Below are 18,852 nucleotides of genomic sequence, written 5' to 3'. Positions count from 1 at the left end.
CTTCATTTTTGGCTGAATTTGTAGTGGAATTTCTCTCGTTATCTGATTGGGACGAATATCAATTGTGGCAAATTTCAATAGGCCTATTCGAAATTTCAATAGGCCTAATTGTGGCGATTATGATGTGGCGATTGGTGTGCCAAATCACATATGACCGACTGTGTCACCACAATTTGTTCCGCGATGACCTTCTGCGGCTTAAATCGTGACATGTAGGCCTACTGTCTGTCACACCTGCTCTTCGTGCAACGTTTTGATCCGTAATTTCGTTAACAATCGGTTGATCTGTAAATATTATGCATCAATTTGTTCAGTAAGGAATTTGCATTCAGAAATAAATCATGAACTGGCATAAATTTGTTTCTGTTTTCATCTATCAGCGATAGTTCACCCAGCATACGCTTGCGTAATGCTGAAAAACGGCTTTTATGGCCCGTCACGTGGCGCCACCTACTGTATTTTGATATGCTAATGAGCAGGTGATAACGTCAATGTAACGTTTCCGAGCGTCCCCGGAGCTGATTTTTAGCATTACGCGAGCGTATGCTGAGTAAACTATCGCTCATAAATGAAAACAAAAACCACTTTAGTGAAAATTGTTGTTTATTTCTGAATGCAAATTCCTCACTGAACAAATTGATGCGTAATAAATGTAGATAAACCGATTATTAACGAAATTAAGGACCAAAACGTCGCACAGAGAGTAGGTGTGACAGACAGTAGGCCTATCTTGGCAATCCATGCACTTTCATCAATGTCAATACCCATGAGCGTCCCCCAGAAAACTTTTGAAAATTTCATGCAAGCAGGCGCGTTCTGGTGCAACCTGAGGCCGATAGGTAGACTGGTTACTGCTTACTTTGCATGAAGAAGGTATCGATTTTATTTTGCTAATTTAAGCAAATGCAGACCACCATCATGCTGCAAAAGTTTGATCAAAAATCCAAAAAAGGGAGTTCATTCGAACTAGCCTACCAACCCCCCCCCCCATGAATACCTATCTATAACGACGACAAAGTATTCAATTTATTTGCGGTTTAAATTGAGCGCCATTCTCGCGAGATATTCAACTACCCGGAAGGGAAGTAAAAGCCAAGCCCCGTGTGGACGTTGACAATGACATGATGATGAATGCCTCGCCTGTTAAATAATATTTGAATTTGAATTTAATTAACGCGCACGTGTGCACTCGCCATGCCAGTTGAAATAGTTTGACTGAAACACATAAAACTCATTTACACCAATCACAAGTACTTCGTCAGCCTATCCTTTCATCGAGTGTTAAACATCTTACCTATCCATCGTAACATGCCGCCGTCGCATCATCAGAATTCTATATTCACGATCTGTTTATCCGTTAGATGGCGCATGCATCGTTGTCAATAATTCGGGAAATAGGCTAGTGTTACCTAGGCCTCCTCTTAAATGCCTTAAAACAAAGAAACTTCTATTTTGGAATACCTTTGTATCTTAGGTCCCTGTTATATAATACCTGAAATGTATCGTAGAAAATAAATAAAAATCGTTTTTCCCGGGATTCGAAAGCGCATAGGCTTACACAAGATGGCCGCCTCCATGAATCTCCTGGCAGCTTCTCTATCCAGGTAAAATTTAGTGAACCATTTGACATGAACTCATAAAATTAACATAATTTATCGGAAAGGTAATTGAAGCGAGCGGTAAAAGTGCAGATCCGCACCTCTCGTGATTGACGCAATCTACTGAATCAGTGAATGACAGTATCCAAATCTTTCTAGTGAAGATTAGTCAGTAACCTGTCTGTGGTTTAGTTTCACAATCGGATATTTTCACAAACCACAGTCAGGAATGGGAAGGTCATTTTTGTATGAAATCTTCGTCAGCCAATTTGACTGACGAGTAATTTGCCTGGCATTTCATTGTCTCTTAAGATATCCGTCTAATTTTTGTTGTAATCGATGCACAACAGTTTCGTAGTTTGTCTGATACCTATAACACCTCACCTGACGATCTTAATCCATGTGCAAATCGGCCGTAAAGTGAGAGTAAATTTCCGTCCAGTCAACAGCTGCCATTTTGAAAATTACTGGAGGTGCTGGCATCTGTGGACTGAGGCCAGGACAACAGCACAAACTAACGAAGCGAAACGACGAAATTAAAAAAATTAAGAAATCAACACTTATTCACATTTTTCTTTAACCAGAAATTTATTATTTCATTATTTGTTATGGAAAACACGAAGATTTGAAATATAAGTTTGAAAACCATCAAAAATAAAAATTGTCGTTTCGTCTTGGAAGTTTTATATAAATCCTTGTAGGTCCCCTTGTCTCATCATGCCACATGTGCAATACAGAGAAATGGCGGCCAATGGCGAAATTTGTGGAGAAATTAATTAATTTCTCAAAATAATGTTGATTAATCACTCGAAACATACATAAAATTGGATTATTTCGAAAGGTACCTGTGTTAGTTTGTGAATTAAGCCATTAATTGTGGACTGAAGTGAATAGAAAGTATATTTTTGAAGTGTTACTTTTTTCAACCGTGTTTTGGTCCTTGTCATCCCTAACGTTGGTATAAGCCCATCCGACTATAAAAAGCTTACCACCAACGATTAGGTAACTAACTAAGTGAAGATATAATATGTTAATGTAATAGATGAAATCTAAGTGACGGACGCTTCGTCACTGCAGCTTGATTTAATTTTTACGACTAAGATTAAGAAATCATAACGATTCGAAAACAACCTTGTTCACGTATGGAGTGTAACAAAAACACTCAAAATAGTGTCAGTGACTAAAGGAACAGCGAGAAAATTAATTGTTGTCAATGAAACTGGAAAGAAACTCTCACTAACTCTTAATGTCTATCAATTTTATTTCGAAGTTGAAATTGTTCTGTAGATTTGGGCCCCGAGCATTAAATTATTGAAGAAATTAAATCAATTCTTATTGTTAAGCTTGGAAAAATGAAAACTAATGCCATATAGTTAAGTGGTGGGGGAAAGAAAGATGAAACTTCAACTTTAAGGTTCGATTAATTTCTGGTTATTAAAAATTTTGGCTAATATTTTGATTAGGAAAATTATGACGAACCTGTTCATTTCATCTGTAGATCTAATGAAATTCAATTTTCTATGAAAATAACTTGACCCATTTCTTAACTAAATATAAACTGGTCTTTGGCTACCCGGGGTAGGTCGGTTTACCACTGCTAAAAAGATTACTATTTCGATTTGTATCAGGAATTTTTCAATGGTTTATAAACCACTTTGTAAAACCCGAAATGTAAAAACCGACATTATGGTGAAACTGAGACGGTTTGCGAGATTGAAGAATTTGACCTGGTGTTAATTGAGAGATTAGCTCCATTTGAAAAGTAAAGGAAGGCACGAAAAAATGAAAGACACGTTGAAACGCATCGATTGCATAATTTTTTTCTGCCAGAAAAAAAATCGAATAAATCATCAAAATTCAGTAAAATTCAAATGTCAATACAAAAATTGATTTCTCTCGCGTAAATATTTATTTGTCTTTATTTTTTTATTCTCGGGGGAATGTCGAGTACCGGGAATCTACGATCTACGGCTCAAAATTAATAGTGCACGTGGCCAGCGGTAGCGAATTCCTTATTTGGTGAAAGAATGGGCGGAGACTAATGTTTTTGCCGACCGCGATGTCGCTGCTCCTCGGAGCGAGACCGTGCCGATCCATCCTCGGGCCGACGCGCTGCCGTGAAATTTTAAGCAAATCGTACGGCAACGCGACTCATCGCAGTTTTAGGGTCCTTAAATTTGATAAATTATTACATATTTCAGCGCTGCGGCTGGGGTTGACTGTCGCACGCGCGCACGAGAGCGTAATTCTCCGGGATTCGAACCTGCGATGGCTGAACCGGGCGCCGGCGCGTGGTTTGTTTATTATGATGAATTCGCTCCCGTTGCTAAGGGGATTTCAGCTATTTTCGAACTCGTTCGATCAACGCGGTTTATTGTTAAACTATTCATCAACCCAATCTTGTTCGAAATTTCATGAAATAAATAAATTCTGAAATAACCCGATCCATAAATTGCCTTATTTTAGTTAATGGGCTGCCGGATTTTAGCGTGACGTAATTCTACTTCCGATTTCCCCATGAACTTCAAACCGGACGTCAAGTGACGTCATTTTTTTCTGACTTTGTCAGCTAGTCAGAATCGGTTAATAAGACACTTCGTAGTATCCACATATACGCGTTTACCAAAGGGACGTCCTCCGGGCGCCTTCGGCGCCTGTCTATTAAAATTAACCAATAATGGCAATGTATGAATTGCTGATGACATTTTGAATCTAAAACAATGATATTTAATGTAATTGATTGAACCGTTTACGCGGAGAGGTGCAGATTTGCACTTTTACTAAGCGAGCCGCTCCACTGGGAAACGACACAATTCATGAATACTATGGTTCGAAAACCGCAGTTCTATGACTATTGCACGTTTGACCCACAGGGTCCGACTTGTCCTTGACACAAAAATTAAAAGGTTTTTTTTACCCCCAGTAAACAACAGTAGTAGAGGATAATTTAATCGCTTTAATTACCTTTCCGACAAATGATGTTAATTTTATGAGTTCAATGATCATGACATAACATTTAGATTTAGTTTAGGTCGACTGCCAATGCATTCTTCTGGTCCTAAATAAGACTAGGCCTATTATTAGGCCACACCAAAAGAAAACCCTGTTTCTCGGGCCCGACCGACCCGATATTTCGTCATTTCAAATGATTATTTTCGAAATAGAATAAAATTGCCTACCGACTCTCAAAATTGTGGATGAAATAACTATTTTCAAAAATATAGGCCTATAGGGGCCTATGTGGCCGACCGACTACAAAGCTCTCCATTCACGTAAATATTTTTCTTTTTCGGGAAATCGTGATGTCGGCACCGAGACGACATGATAAAAATAGCCTATTTTAATACATCGGATTTAACAATTTTTTTGACGCCTTATAAAACGTTACCATTATGAAACCTAAACAATGCTAACCATTCAGCGTCATTTAACAAATGACAACCGTAAATCGATGTGCAAAACGTCACAGGTTTATGTGTACACATACAAGCTATTTGGCAAAATATTATTGATAAAGATGTAGAATGGCTCCCTGTGATTATATAATGACCTCTATTTGAACGTCGGAATGTTATATTGCATTGAATATCATGAGAAGACGTATTGTAATAGTAAAGGATGTATGATTATATCAGGAGCGGCAGGCATAAACAGAAATGATAAGTAAATCGGATTATTCGGTTAAATGGCGGATGTATACACGATTTGCAAGTCTGATATAAAAGTCAGACCCTGTCATGGGGATGCTAGTGGAATGACGAAGCTATCTACGATCTGAGTAGGGCCGGCGTGAATTTCATCGGCGCCTACAAGCGGTCCATATAAAAACGTGTAAACATATAATTTCAATATTCAAATGTTTTAGAAAATATGTTCGATATTAGGGGTATGCAGATCACGATTGGTAGAACACTATATCCGTGTTGACGCGATGAGGAGAGAATCCCACAATGATAATAAAGAGTCCGAAAATGAAACTTCGAGATAGTAGTTTATTTCAACGTTTCGACTATATCCTAATAGTCATCTTCAGGAATAATGAGATACTACAGAAATTATGAGATAAATATACAATCCAGAGACAAAGAGACTAATTCAAGTAATCAGAGATGATACAAACTAAAGGAAAATTAACGTAGAAACAGTTAGATAGATTATAATTACTCCTTAGTTTGCTTCCCTTTAATCTATTTTAGCGTGTAACTGTTTCTACGTTAATTTTCCTTTAGTTTGTATCATCTCTGATTACTTGAATTAGTCTCTTTGTCTCTGGATTGTATATATATCTCATAATTTCTGTAGTATCTCATTATTCCTGAAGATGACTATTAGGATATAGTCGAAACGTTGAAATAAACTACTATCTCGAAGTTTCATTTTCGGACTCTTTATTATCATTGTGGGATTCTCTCCTCATAGGGGTATGCAGGTTTCATGAGATTAGCAATTTATAATAGCATAGCTGTCATATACGGCTCCGCGTCCACTGATGGCATGTGTATAAGGTGACAATTCAATTCAATACTTTATTGATCCTTATTACATTGAAATTCCGGGATAAAATTCCCAAATTCAATAAAGTTACAAATTTTAAACTAAGAAAATACAAAATACAAGACACACGGGTAATTCATACAGAATAACATGAATAAGTTATTTAAATGACAATGTCTACTTCATCCCAGACTCAAAGGATATCGAGAGACAGCCAAACCGGCCCCGGGACCGGGCCGGCTGGCTACACGATATGCTCGAAATCATGATGAAGCAGACATCAGAAGAGCTCTTTCTTCAACCATGGAGGCAATGAAGTTGCAGACCAGCTTAGAGGCAAAAGTGAATCGAAGTCGGTCACAAGTTGACAATTTTTTTAAAAATTAGACCAGTCGAAGACTGTATCATCTACCCAATCGCCAAATCTCATAATTCCCCAAATTTCTTATAACTTCGACTTCAAATTTGCAATTCCACATAAGCTAATCCCAGAAATTCTACATTTTTTCGCAGGCGTCAAATAATTTATTAAAGTTAATTTTCTTGTTTCTAGATATGGTACTTGTGTGCTCAGACAACGTTGCTTATCAGATATTGATGGCGACCTTGGATTGTAAAATTCCAGGAATTCCGTAAACAATATATTAGACGCCTATTCAAGATTTTGATGTTTTTCTTTTTATAAAAAGTTTCCAAGTGTGAAATATAATACAAAAACATCAACTTCCCTTTATTATTGTGGTCATCTAGCTGCTAATCATATTTTTAACTTGAAATTTGGTCCCGTAAAAAATTATTTACGGCGACCTTACCTACCCACAATCAGAAGAATACCCGAAATTTTTTTTTCTATAAAAAGAAAAAAAAATTCCCTACCGACCTACCCATTTTGGTGATTGCCCCGCCCGAGAAACAGGATTTTTTTGGTGTGGCCTTATCAGGTCCTATGTACTACCAAAACTGACTGAGCTAGGCCACCCTGTATGCCACCCAAGTCAGGTTGAAATAGACATTAGGTACTATGTAATATGTAATGGATGAAATCTAAGTGACAGACACCACGATAAATGCTTGATTACTTTTTTCATGTCGGTGACTTTAGTAAGGAACACATTCAATGTTGTCGATGAAACTGGAAAGAAAATATCTCCAATTCAATTTTGTTTCATATTGAAATCGTACTGAAGTAGACTTGGGCCCAAAGCATTAAATTAATGAGGAAATTAAATGAATTTTTAGTTAAAACATAGAAAATTGAAAACTAATGCCACCGAGTTAAGGGGTGGATGGAAAGAAGATAAAACTGTAACTCTAAGGTAACTCATTTCTGAAATTTGGGCTCCCTCATAAGATTAAAAAATTATGAGGAAACAGATCAAATGAAATTAAATTTTCTGAAAGAAATAAACTTGAAACCTTTCTTGTATAATTAAATATAACCTAGGTCTGTCTGCTAAACGATTACTATTTCGATTTAGATAAAATGTATAAAGAATTTTTTATGGTTTAAACTTTGTAAAACCATAATGTACTATGGACATGGTGAAACTGATACCGGTACGGTATTTTTGCAAGATTGAAGACTTTTGACCTGGTTGTTCATTTAGAAATTAGCTCCATTTGAAACTAGGAAGACGAGAAGATTACTAGACAGGCGCCCGCAGGACCTCCCTTTGGTTAACGCGTATATGTGGACACTATGTTTGTTATTTTGAATTTGCCCCCGTTGCTAGAGGAATTTCAGCTATTTTCAACTCGTTCGATCAATGCGGTTCATTGTAAAACTATTCAACAACCCAATCTTGTTCTAAATATCACAAAATGAATAAATTCTGAAATCACCCGATCCAAAAGTTGCCGGATTTTAGTTATTTCGCTGCCGGATTTTAGCGTGACGTAATTCTACTTCCAATTTCCCCATGAGATTCAAACCGGACGTCCAGTGACGTCATTTTTTTCTGACTTTGTCAGCTAGTCAGATTCGGTTAAGAAGGCACTTCATAGTATCCACATATACGCGTTTACCAAAGGGACATCCTCCAGGTGCCTGCGGCGCCCGGCGTCCGTCTATAAAAAGACTTTTTATATATAGTACCTAGGATACTGGGGTCAAAATCCTTGTGTCGAGTCCCTGTGGTTTGACCGTACTTTTTCCTGTTTCAAAATCAAAGTGTTTTACAAAGCCGGTGGCAGTACGTCCTCGCTTGCCAGGGGTCTGGTATCGCTCCCCAACTGGCTTCCACCAGCCCCCTGGTTTCACGATGCTTGATTTCATTACTTGCGCGGTTGCGCATGACGTCGTATATTGATTTGCGAATTACTTCTTTGTTCGGTAAAACATTCGCTGATTGGTCAATTTAACAGGAATTCCAACAGAAGCCTAATGTCATTTGTTACACGCGCTGTGATTGGCACGACCGGTCAGGGTGTATTGCACAATAGCCTATTGCGGCTATAAATAGTACAACATAGCATTCTAAAACAACGTGATCCACAGAAAATCGATACACGGTCTATATCTGAGTTCTACTGATCCCACTGCAGTGAAATGAGAACAACTGACTCGAAACCAACTGAAAAAACAAGTGACATAGATGGCGCAACCAACTGGTAGCTCTGTTAATGGTGGTAAACAATGGAAATGGCTGTCTGTTTAAAGTGATTTAAACGTTGATTTTGTGTAGTTCTAATGCCCAGAGTGCGTCTAGAGCACTCCAAATTTACGAAATTTCTCAAAATTTTTCCAGACCCCCTTAACTAGCTTCTCGCCTTCGGTGCTCGCTTTCGGCGATACTAATTCATTCCTCAAAAATTTGTTATCTTATTTCTGATATTTTTTGACGGTTTATTATGATCTCTGAATATAACTATTTCGTTTTAGATCAGTGTATCAAGAATTTTTAGCCCACTTGGGACTTAAGTCAGAATCAAGATGGCCGACTGGCAGCCATTATTGTTCGCCAAAATCAGCAATTTGTGTGCACCCTGCTGTTACTTTACATCAGTATATATGGATATATATATCAGTATATATGGATATATGTATATGGATATATATATATATATATATACGCAATTGGCAGCCATCTTGGTGTCATCAGTACTCATTCGTAGGTGGGAAAAAGTTTTTCCACATTATATTGATACCTAAGCATATTTTGTTACCACAATCAATTGCAAAGTAGTAGCTAATAATGTGTTCTATGATTTCGGTGAGTTTCAAGGTCTTTGGTTTTTGTATACAATACAATGATACAATAATTTAGTACATGTATATCTATATTATATTTATACCTATGCATATATTGTTACCACAATCAATTGCAAAGTTGTAGTTCATGACATGTTCTATGATTCTGGGGAGTTTCAAGGTCATTGGGTTTTGCATATGGTGACCAGGGGGCGATCAATGGTAGAATAACAGCATTTCCATATTAAATTGGTAACGAGGCATATTTTGTTATCACAATCAATTACGAAATCGTAGCTGCTGACATGTTCTATGATTGTGGTGAGTTTCAAGGTCATTTGGCTTTGGTATATGGTCACCAGGGGGTGTTAAATATTGAAATTGTTAGATTGTTGAGCATTTGAAACCACTTCCCAAGTGGGCATGGTGTCCCTGGACCCCTATTTGAATGGTTTAAACCACTTAGCAAAACCATAACATAATTAACCAATATTTCTATGGGGAAACAGACCGGTTTTTTGCAAGATTGGAGAATTTTGACCTGGTTGTTAATTTAGAAATTAGCTCCATTTGAAGAGGAGAAGATAACTATGATTTTTAGCCCACTTGGGACTTTAGTCCCAGCAGGCTATTGCGTTCACTTTTTGTCCGTCGTCTGTCCGTAGACGGAATCCAGTTATTTTGGGAAGTTTTAAAGACTATGAAATTATGGCGCAATTGGCAGCCATCTTGCATCATCAGTACTCATTCGTAGGTGGGAAAACGTTTTTCCACATTATATTGATACCTAAGCATATTGTGTTACCACAATATATTGGAAAGTTTTGGCTCATAACGTTTTCTATGATTTTGGTGAGTTTCAAGGTCATTGCTTTTTGTATATGGCCACCAGGGGGCATTGAATAATACAATAACTTAGTATTTCTATATTATATTTGTACCTACGCATATTTTGTTACCACAATCAATTACAAAGTTGTAGCTCATGACATCGTCTATGATTGTGGTGAGTTTTAAGGACATAAGTTATTCTCTATGGTCACCAGGGGGCGTTGAATAGTAGAAGAACTTGGTATTTCCTTATTAGGTTGGTACCTAGGGGTATTTTGTTACCATGATCAATTGCAAAGTTGTAGTTCATGGCATGTTCTATGATTGTGGTGAGTTTCAAGGTCATTGGGTTTTGCATATAGTCACCAGGGGGCGTTGAATAGTAGAATAAGTTGGTATTATTAAATTGGTAACGAGGCATATTTTGTTATCACAATGAATTGCGTAGCTGCCGGCATGTTCTATGATAATGGTGAGTTTCAAGGTCATTGGTTTTTGTATATGGTCACCAGGGGGCATTGAATATTGAAATTGTTAGATTGTTGAGCATTTGAGACTCCGGAAATATCGAGTACCGGGAATCTAGGGCTCAATTAAGCAGTGCACGTGGCCAGCGGTACCGAATTCCTTTAAAGACGGGCGGAGATTAATGTTTTTGCTGACCGCGATGTTGCTGCTGCTCGAGCAAGACGTGCCAATCCAGGCCGCTGCACTGCCATGAAATTTTAAGCAAATCGCACGACTAACGCGGCTATAATTACGTATTTCAGTGCTTGGCTGGGGTTGACTGCTGCCCGCGCGCGCGCGAAAGCGTAATTCTCCGGGATTTGAACCTGCGCGATGCTGAACCGGGTGTGTTATTATGAATTCGCTTCCGTTGCTAAAGGAATTTCAGCTATTATATACTCGTTCCATCAACGTGGTTGATTATTAAATTATCCATCAGCCCAATCTTGTTCGAAAAATCATGAAATCAGCAAACTACCACAACAAAATGTTATCTTATAGATGTCCATCTCTTATGATCTTTTCACAATTATTTTCCAATTTGTTCAAACCTAAACAATCTAAGGGCTGCATTTCAAACTAAAATTGTCTGATCAGGTGGCGATGTCTGTAGTGGGTCTTGATGCTAGTGATAGGCTGTCTATGGTCTGTGCATGAAATCCTCCATATCGGTGATATTCTGGCGAACCTTTTTGCTTTTTCTGGCGAAGTCTTGACGATCAGGGTTTATTCGGATATCTAGCCATAGTCTGTCGATTGTCTGAGGGGGTGGATACTGAGAGCTGATTGACAGCCTAATGATCAACACGGTTGATCCTCATAATTTCCAGAATCCTCAACAGTTTGACCTGAAATAGACTAATTTCTATTCATTTTCGTCTGACATCGACCTTTTTTGGATATTTCAATTAATTTTTGGAACACATACCTCAATTTGGTCTTGGATAGGACCAGTGAAACTGTGCAGTCCAGATAAATCAAAGGTCTGACCTTATATTTGTGTATGTAAAATTAAAAACCTTTATTCGGGTTCTTAAAGCCAGGTTATTGTGGCACTACGATTAAGGCCCACTTAGGACTTAAGTCTCAGCGGGCTATTGCGTTCAGTTTTCATTTGTCATCTGTGCATCCGTCCAACGATGGAATCCAGTTATTTTGGAAAGTTTAAATCATATATTTTCTAGGTTGGTCATCCAACAGACATGCCTGAACACAAAAAGATGGATGCAACTACAGGCACCATTGGCATTTCACTTAACACCCTCTTTAGCGTAAGTAGTGTTATCAGGCTGCTTGGACTGGCATTTACACTTTCGTATGAATTTATCAAACTTTATTTGATGATTATGTACTGGTTTCTTCATGTTTTGCCTTATGAGAAATGATCATTATGATTTTGCAATTTGTTTATAGAGGTGAACCTATGAAGAAGAAACGCAAAATGGATCAAAATATATTAATCCAACGAGAATTGAAGAAAAAAAGAAAAATCGAGAAAATGATTCGCAGGCTCGAAAAACTTGGTCGAAAATTAAAACCAGTTGATGAAATAAATGGAAATTTCAAAATGAAGAAAGAAAGGGAGTAAGTGAAAATTTGTGAAATCCGGGTTTTTAAAAACTTAAGAACCTTACCTCCTTAATAAAGGCCCTATTGTCACTATGTCATATGTATTATTGTAAAGGTTAAGACAGAGAGAAGAGACAGTTTTAACCGAAGAGGTGATAGAAGAGCGGGCCTTGTTACTGAAAGAATGGTCTCGATATAAACTACTACAATATAAAATCGAATGCCGCGCCATAAAAACTGCAGCCCTTAGTCAGCAGGAAGCTTTGAATGAGCTGCGAGGTGAATCTGAAGATTTATACTACAATGCCGTTCGTGTAAGTAAAAACTGTTGTCAGACTGAATTTTCGGAATATGTATATATCTTCATACGTGTGAATCCATCGAAATAGTTTTGAATGGAAATGTGAGCTCACTTGTATCGACAAGCTTTTTGATGCCTACCGACGCAACTGGGTTTATCGGCGATAAGCAGCAACAAGTGGTCTACGATAGGCCACCAGTTGCCATCATATCCGTTCGACATTAGCTGTCTTGCGACGGCAACCCAACGCCTAGCGGCTAGTTGCCCATGTTCTACTTCGGCCTACAGTAGGCTGACAGTTGCATTCGAGTGCTACCAACATAAGCTCAGTTGACCGCGGCTAGACTGAGCGCCAAATTTCTGGCCAATCAGAGGCCGCATATACATAGAACAATTGTCACAATAGTTAGCGTCATTAGTGTCTTGTCACAAACTTTCAAATTCAACTAGTTTCAATTGCATACCAAGCCTTCAGCATGGCAGATGACTGGACTGAGGATCTAGAAATGAAATTGGTAGAATTACGGTCTGAGCGGCCTTCTATATGCTGTCGCTAGGACATTCTATTCAAAAAAAAGAATGAAAAAGATAAAGATCTTAAAGAAATAGCTTTTCAACTGGAAATATCTCCCAATAATTCGAAATAATTCAAATTTATTCTCAAAATGGCCATCTGAGCCGTTGCAGTCGCCAGTAATCACAACCAACGAAAGCAGGGAAGCAACTGGGTGGATCTTCGTATCCCGCTAGTTGACCTCAGTTGCTGGGAATCAGAGCGCAGTCGACATAAGCTGGGCGATGATCGCAGTTGCTCTCTGTTGAATCAGTAGATTTCGGTAGGCGTCGCCTCACTTGTCGAAATAAGCCAGCTTTAAGGTGATGGTGAAGTCTCGATGAGCTCTGATAGGTGTCTTCTAGGGCATCCATCCGTCCGTCTTGGCACATGGTATATTTTGAAGTCGTCTTGATCATTTGTCTTGAGGTTTGGTATGCTTTAAGGTATACGGTTGGGCCCCACCATGACAAGAAAGTATTCAGATAGCCAGGAATTTTTAGCTTAAGAAATTTTGGTCTGAATTCTTTGGCCTCTTTGCCAGATAACATTGTAAATTGAAATGGCTATACATAGTAAACCTCAGGTATTTACATATACAAATTTTTGTGTATGAATTATATGATCTCCAACTTGGATGTCGCTCAAGTTGAGGAGAGTTGACTGTAGCTCGTACACTTGACATTTACTTTGAAACATACCGGTATTACGTTTCAGATTGATGAAGGCTTGGTTCCATTTAGCTGTCAAGGTCCAGTTGAAACTCCACCAATAAAAGACTATGATAGTCCTGATGGTGAATACATCGATACAACAAAAGTATTCTGAGAATAGCTTATCATTTCTTGTATAGATTTAGTAATGAACATGATTAATAATTAATTTAAATGTTTTTCAAAATTTGTTCACGTATTTTATTTCGTATCATCCTGCCAGTTACATATTTTACTGGGTTGAGAAGTTTATTATCAAAGTATTCTTTTAGGCCTAACTAGTCACTTTCCTCTTGATTGCTCGATGAACTAAGCGTCCGCTTGTCTGGTCGTGTAATCAACTGTGCCAGAGAATATTTCCTGCGCATACCACCAGGTTTTTCTTTGCTGATGAACTTCTGAGGCAAGGTTGGAGAGATATTCAATTGACATACCAAAGGCGTCATTTTATCAATATTTACACTGTCTGCAAAATTTAATTTTGACCAATTTAGTTTATCTGAAGATTAAATAATCTTTAACAAAAAATCTAGCTTTTAATTGACATAGTAGCATTTGGAATATTCACTAGAAAGTCCATCATCTTTAATTCGATTCGATTAGAACTTCACCTGGATCTGCTTGGAAAGCCAATGCATTAATGAGCACACTTTCAGGTATAATATTCAATGGTTTAACTTCCTTCATCAGAGATGTGGCTGGAATCTTGTGAATTTTAATATGTCGGAGGAAAGGTTCAAGTTCATCCACCACTGCATTATTGCGCGATTTACAATATTTCTTGCACCAGTGAGCCGCTATTCGAAACCTAGTAACCTGGAAAAATCATGGTATCAAACTCTAGTCTTCTTGGAGCCTTTCAGATGAAAGTGTTGAATAGATATTTAAGCCTTTGTACCTCATCAATTTCCAGTTTCTCCCTAGATAGGACAAGCATCACTAGCTGTTTAGATAAGGATAAGAATTCATCACATCCCACGACCAGCTCGGCATTGGTGTCAATATACATGAGGATCTGCAAATTTATACGGACAGAGTTCCTATGAGAAGGTACAAGATACAATTATCATCTTAATCTAACAGGCCCTTGCGATTTCCGTTGAGGAGCAGTTCTATTCCAAAAAAGGGCATTTCACCGTGAATATTGGCACTTTCCTATTGAAAAAGGTCAGACCTTAAATATGAAATGCCCGGGTGCCTGAATAAATCATTCCAGAATGAATTACTTTTTCATTTTCAAAAACATGAAAATTGTATCCAAATTTCAAAAAATCTTGACCCAAATATTTAGACATTGACTTTTTGAAGGGCACTGAAAATTTTAGGGGATTTGTTCGCTACTCCCTAACAACCAACCCCCTCCCTCGGCACGGGCCTGCCTAAGCAGGAGGGTGTGGGATAATTTTTGGTTCTGAAATTAACTCATAACAAAATCATTCATTTCTTACCTGCTCAACAAGTTTTTTAGTGACTTTGAGGTGTAGATATCGGTCCGATGATTTTAGAAGTTGTAATGCTGATGATATATTGATATTCTGCAAAGCAAAGTCTATGCTAGCATCTCGTAGAGGATGGCAACCAAAATGGTCTGATGCACTCATTACACCTGAGAAATAGAAATGAAAATTATGATTTTTACTATTCAATTTCAATTCAATATACCTTTATTGTCCTTTGAGTAATATAAAATACAAGTCAGGTTTTTTAACAAGATGAGAAAAGGATAAATTCAGAATTTACTGGAAATCACAATAAAAAACGCGGTTACAAAATATGAATAAACATCAAAATAACAATAATAATAACAGTAATCAACTATTTACATATGTTGTTCGAAGCCCAATTAGGTGAATTTTCCGAGAGCTTTGCTTAGTTTAGGGGAACACATAATGATTTTGAATTTTTCTTAATTGGTCTCGATCATAAAGAGGGTAATGTTTTGTAAATTCCATCAAAAGGTCTTTTCTGAACTCCTGTAACTTTGCACATTCAAGTAGAAAATGTAGTTCATCTTCTATTCCATTGCAACTTGTGCAAAGTGTTTGTTTGTTCTTTTGGTGTACTGGTATATCTACCTGTTTCAATTGCTAACTTGTGCGCACTAATTATTTATTTTGAGATAGCTGCTTTATTTGGTTTAGGTATATCCGAGAGCTTTACATGATACCTCCTTAATCCTATGTTCCTACCATTGAGCAATTCAATATCACAGATGCACTTAGATTTTTCATCCACACTAATACTATTCTAACAAGTTTCATGGAGTTTATCTAGATAATGACTTACACTTCATAGATACAATTGGAAACACAAATTTGTACCTTTGGATACATGGACATCAGCTGATAGATAAACATGAGTCACACGAGCATTTTGGAGCCAGGTCAAATTCTGTCAGTATACATGACATTGCCAACATTTCCCCTGACAAAGAATGTTGGACCAGGCCAGTGGCAAATGTCACGAGTCAAATTATTCTGTCTGAACACAAGCTGGTTCTGGAACTCATCTCGTTTACTACAGCATTTTTTGATGCACGTGAACGCGCAATCTAATTTAGCTCGGACCTAATTTGACACTGGTCTGGTCCAAGCCTAATCATCATTCAAATAATCATGAAAGACCCATTTTGTCTATGGCCCAATTTATCTAACATTCAGAATGATAAATAAAAAGGACCCACCTACAACATTATCTATTGTCAACTCAACTTGACCAGTATGTAAAAACTCCATCAGTTTCTGAAATGCATCTACATCAAAATCTTCCACAATTAACGTTTTTCGAATGCCCTCTGGGTGATGTCCTGCTGTCATAGTGTTAGAGTTAGTGGAATTTTCTTTCTTCACAGTTGCTGACAAAATAGATGCTTTAAGCTGATCGCTTATACTTGGTCTTCGGCGACGTGTCCCAGAAGATGATGTATCATGAAGAAGATCATAAAATTCCCTGCAGATTATAAGATAACCTGTACTTAATTGGTGACATCCTGAAGGGAAAAGATTCCATACTTCCAAGTATTTTCACAAAGAAAACATTGACATGGTATTCAAATGAAAACTTCAAATCTTCAAAATTTTAAGTACATTTATCAGAGTTTGATACCTTTTAAGTAAAACACAAATGGTAGAACTACAGTAAGATGATTAAATTTCAATTGATGATTACGCTTAGATTATTCATTGGGACTACCGGTATAGATAAAGATAGTATACATTGTAGCTGCAATTTCATTGAATTCTTAAATCTCATCCTTCAGCAAACAGTGTGCTCTGTGTATTTACAGTATTTGATTACCATGCTTACCTACTACGGACTGCGAGAATAGCCCGTATACCATATATCACTTCTTTTTTTTCACCCACAATGAAAGCTACGTCACTGAACTCTGGTATTCCAAATATATACTGAAGGTCATGGAACATTGTTTTCTCGTCTTTGAATGAATATGCTTGTACTTTATTTGGTAACGTGTCCACTTCATTGTGATAAAACACAACAAGATCTAATAAGTGAAATGTTTTATATTTTGTTATCCTATGCATAGTTCTAACAGAATTACATGAAATGTTTCATAGTAAAAATCACTGACGCCACTGGTCCTTTGGCATTGTATTTTGGGAAAAAATCTACGATTCAATTAATTCCAAGGTTTGCCCTGTATCGTTCAAGATATGTAGATATTATTTCTTTTAGAAAAATTTGATTGTATTCAAATTCATGGCAATTCAAACAAAACACTGGCTTTTGGTTTATTAAGATAGCTACCATGTCAGTCAGATCTTCATTTATGATCTGCCTTATTCGGAAACAGGGACTGCAGGGCAGGGGGCTTTGCAACCTCAAAAATAAAAAACCCCTTATAGAAACATGACGCGCTTTCAGTGCTAATGACCCCTTTCAGAACACCTGTAATTCACTAATTAGACACGCCCTCGTGTCACCTGCAGCCCCTGGGTAGATTATGTCTAAAGATCTAGTAAGTTTTGGTAAAATCACTCCCTGAAAGTCAGGGGGCTATTTTCTTCCCATTGAAGTTTGATTTCTTCCCTATTCCGACCCCTGTTCCTGGCTTGAAATCGACGATACATGTCAACAGTTATTTTAGTGGTGGTTAGAACTCGCAATATTTTTGTTGTGAAGTCATCATTTCTTGTACGTAGATCTTGATTCAATTTGTCCATTTACAGAAATTAATTTTCAAGTCATAGTTTTCGAAAAAGGGCTGAAAATCAACTTATTCAAAGTAGGACATCTTCAAAGTCCATTTTCAAAAGTATTTTATTGGTCCCAAAAAATCTGACTTACGCTGCCGCATGGTTTACTGCACATGGGACATTATCCGCGCGAGCTGGTCAAGGTATCAAGGTACAAATATTCTATAAATATATATATATATATATATATATATATATATATATATATATATATATATATATATATATATATATACAAATACTACAAAAAAACTGCTAAAATTGCTTCCACTGGCATGGGAACTAACGCTGCGTGCCACGGATATTCATCGTTTTTTAATTAAATTATTCATCGGGAATAACGAAAGAAAAAATCGGGACCTTTCATTTTCATACGAATAAGGTAGTTATACGAATTAACCGACGACGAACTAAGCGAGGTCGACTGTACATGTATTTGAAAGTGATAATTTTCTGTGATTCTAAAACAAAATTACCAGCAAGAATTTGTCAAGCAAAATAAGTGCCACTCCCTTCGATCCAACCCTGCATAACAGCATTAGCTGAGTCTACTAAACCAGCTTAGAAAAACTCAAGAAAAGTTATTTTCATAGAACTTTACCCTGCTCCTCCAGTAAACCTATGAACATCAACATAACCGAATATGAACAGTACCTGTATGGCACATAATTACCCTCAGAGGTGATGCTGGTCATTGATGTATTGTCCATTTCTTGTATCCCATTGGTGGATTCGATGTCTGGTTCTGGGACATCAAATCTGTCCTTAGACAGAAACTCAGTATTCGATGACATACTGCTTCCTGTTTTTTCCGTGTTGGAAATATTTATATTCCTTTATCCTCAGAATGTTGGTAAACAGATGTCCTTAAAATCTCAA

The 18,852-nt window shown here is 37.4% G+C and overlaps 2 protein-coding genes across 6 annotated transcripts; one reads left to right on the top strand and one right to left on the bottom strand.

Moving 5' to 3' along the window:
- Positions 1–1,559: 1,559 nt before the first annotated feature.
- On the top strand, positions 1,560–13,909 carry LOC141907462 (large ribosomal subunit protein mL40-like). 5 transcript variants are annotated; one of them, XM_074797110.1, is made up of 5 exons: positions 1,560–1,604; positions 11,805–11,891; positions 12,034–12,204; positions 12,305–12,503; positions 13,761–13,909. In XM_074797110.1, the coding sequence occupies exons 1-5, from the start codon at positions 1,564–1,566 to the stop codon at positions 13,869–13,871; spliced, it is 609 nt and encodes a 202-aa protein (XP_074653211.1). In that variant the 5' UTR covers positions 1,560–1,563; the 3' UTR covers positions 13,872–13,909. The 5 variants fall into 5 exon arrangements, with proteins under 5 accessions (XP_074653211.1, XP_074653213.1, XP_074653214.1 ...); XM_074797112.1 differs by lacking the exon at positions 1,560–1,604 and adding an exon at positions 1,640–1,663; XM_074797113.1 differs by lacking the exon at positions 1,560–1,604 and adding an exon at positions 2,417–2,439.
- Positions 13,910–14,034: 125 nt separating this feature from the next.
- On the bottom strand, positions 14,035–18,767 carry LOC141907743 (serine-enriched protein-like). Its single transcript, XM_074797484.1, has 8 exons — positions 18,647–18,767; positions 18,575–18,592; positions 17,063–17,261; positions 16,440–16,705; positions 15,205–15,362; positions 14,655–14,771; positions 14,368–14,572; positions 14,035–14,222 (listed from the first exon to the last, which is right to left on the bottom strand). The coding sequence occupies exons 1-8, from the start codon at positions 18,765–18,767 to the stop codon at positions 14,035–14,037; spliced, it is 1,272 nt and encodes a 423-aa protein (XP_074653585.1).
- Positions 18,768–18,852: the final 85 nt, after the last annotated feature.

Source organism: Tubulanus polymorphus, chromosome 6 (assembly GCF_964204645.1).
Source record: "Tubulanus polymorphus chromosome 6, tnTubPoly1.2, whole genome shotgun sequence".
Taxonomy (NCBI): Eukaryota; Metazoa; Nemertea; class Palaeonemertea; order Tubulaniformes; family Tubulanidae; genus Tubulanus; species Tubulanus polymorphus.
Note: the sequence above shows the minus strand (reverse complement) of the source record. Positions and strands in the feature narration are given on the sequence as shown.

Excerpts from the sequence above, each read along its gene's own strand:
- LOC141907743 (XM_074797484.1), bottom strand. The coding sequence starts at position 18,767 with ATGTCATCGAATACTGAGTTTCTGTCTAAGGACAGATTTGATGTCCCA. Across the intron at positions 14,772-15,204 it reads CTAAAAAACTTGTTGAGCAG|ATCCTCATGTATATTGACAC; the intron begins GTAAGAAATGAA and ends ATAAATTTGCAG. Across the intron at positions 14,573-14,654 it reads AGAAACTGGAAATTGATGAG|GTTACTAGGTTTCGAATAGC; the intron begins GTACAAAGGCTT and ends TGATTTTTCCAG.
- LOC141907462 (XM_074797110.1), top strand. The coding sequence starts at position 1,564 with ATGGCCGCCTCCATGAATCTCCTGGCAGCTTCTCTATCCAG. Across the intron at positions 1,605-11,804 it reads CTGGCAGCTTCTCTATCCAG|GTTGGTCATCCAACAGACAT; the intron begins GTAAAATTTAGT and ends TATATTTTCTAG. Across the intron at positions 12,205-12,304 it reads AAAATGAAGAAAGAAAGGGA|GTTAAGACAGAGAGAAGAGA; the intron begins GTAAGTGAAAAT and ends ATTATTGTAAAG.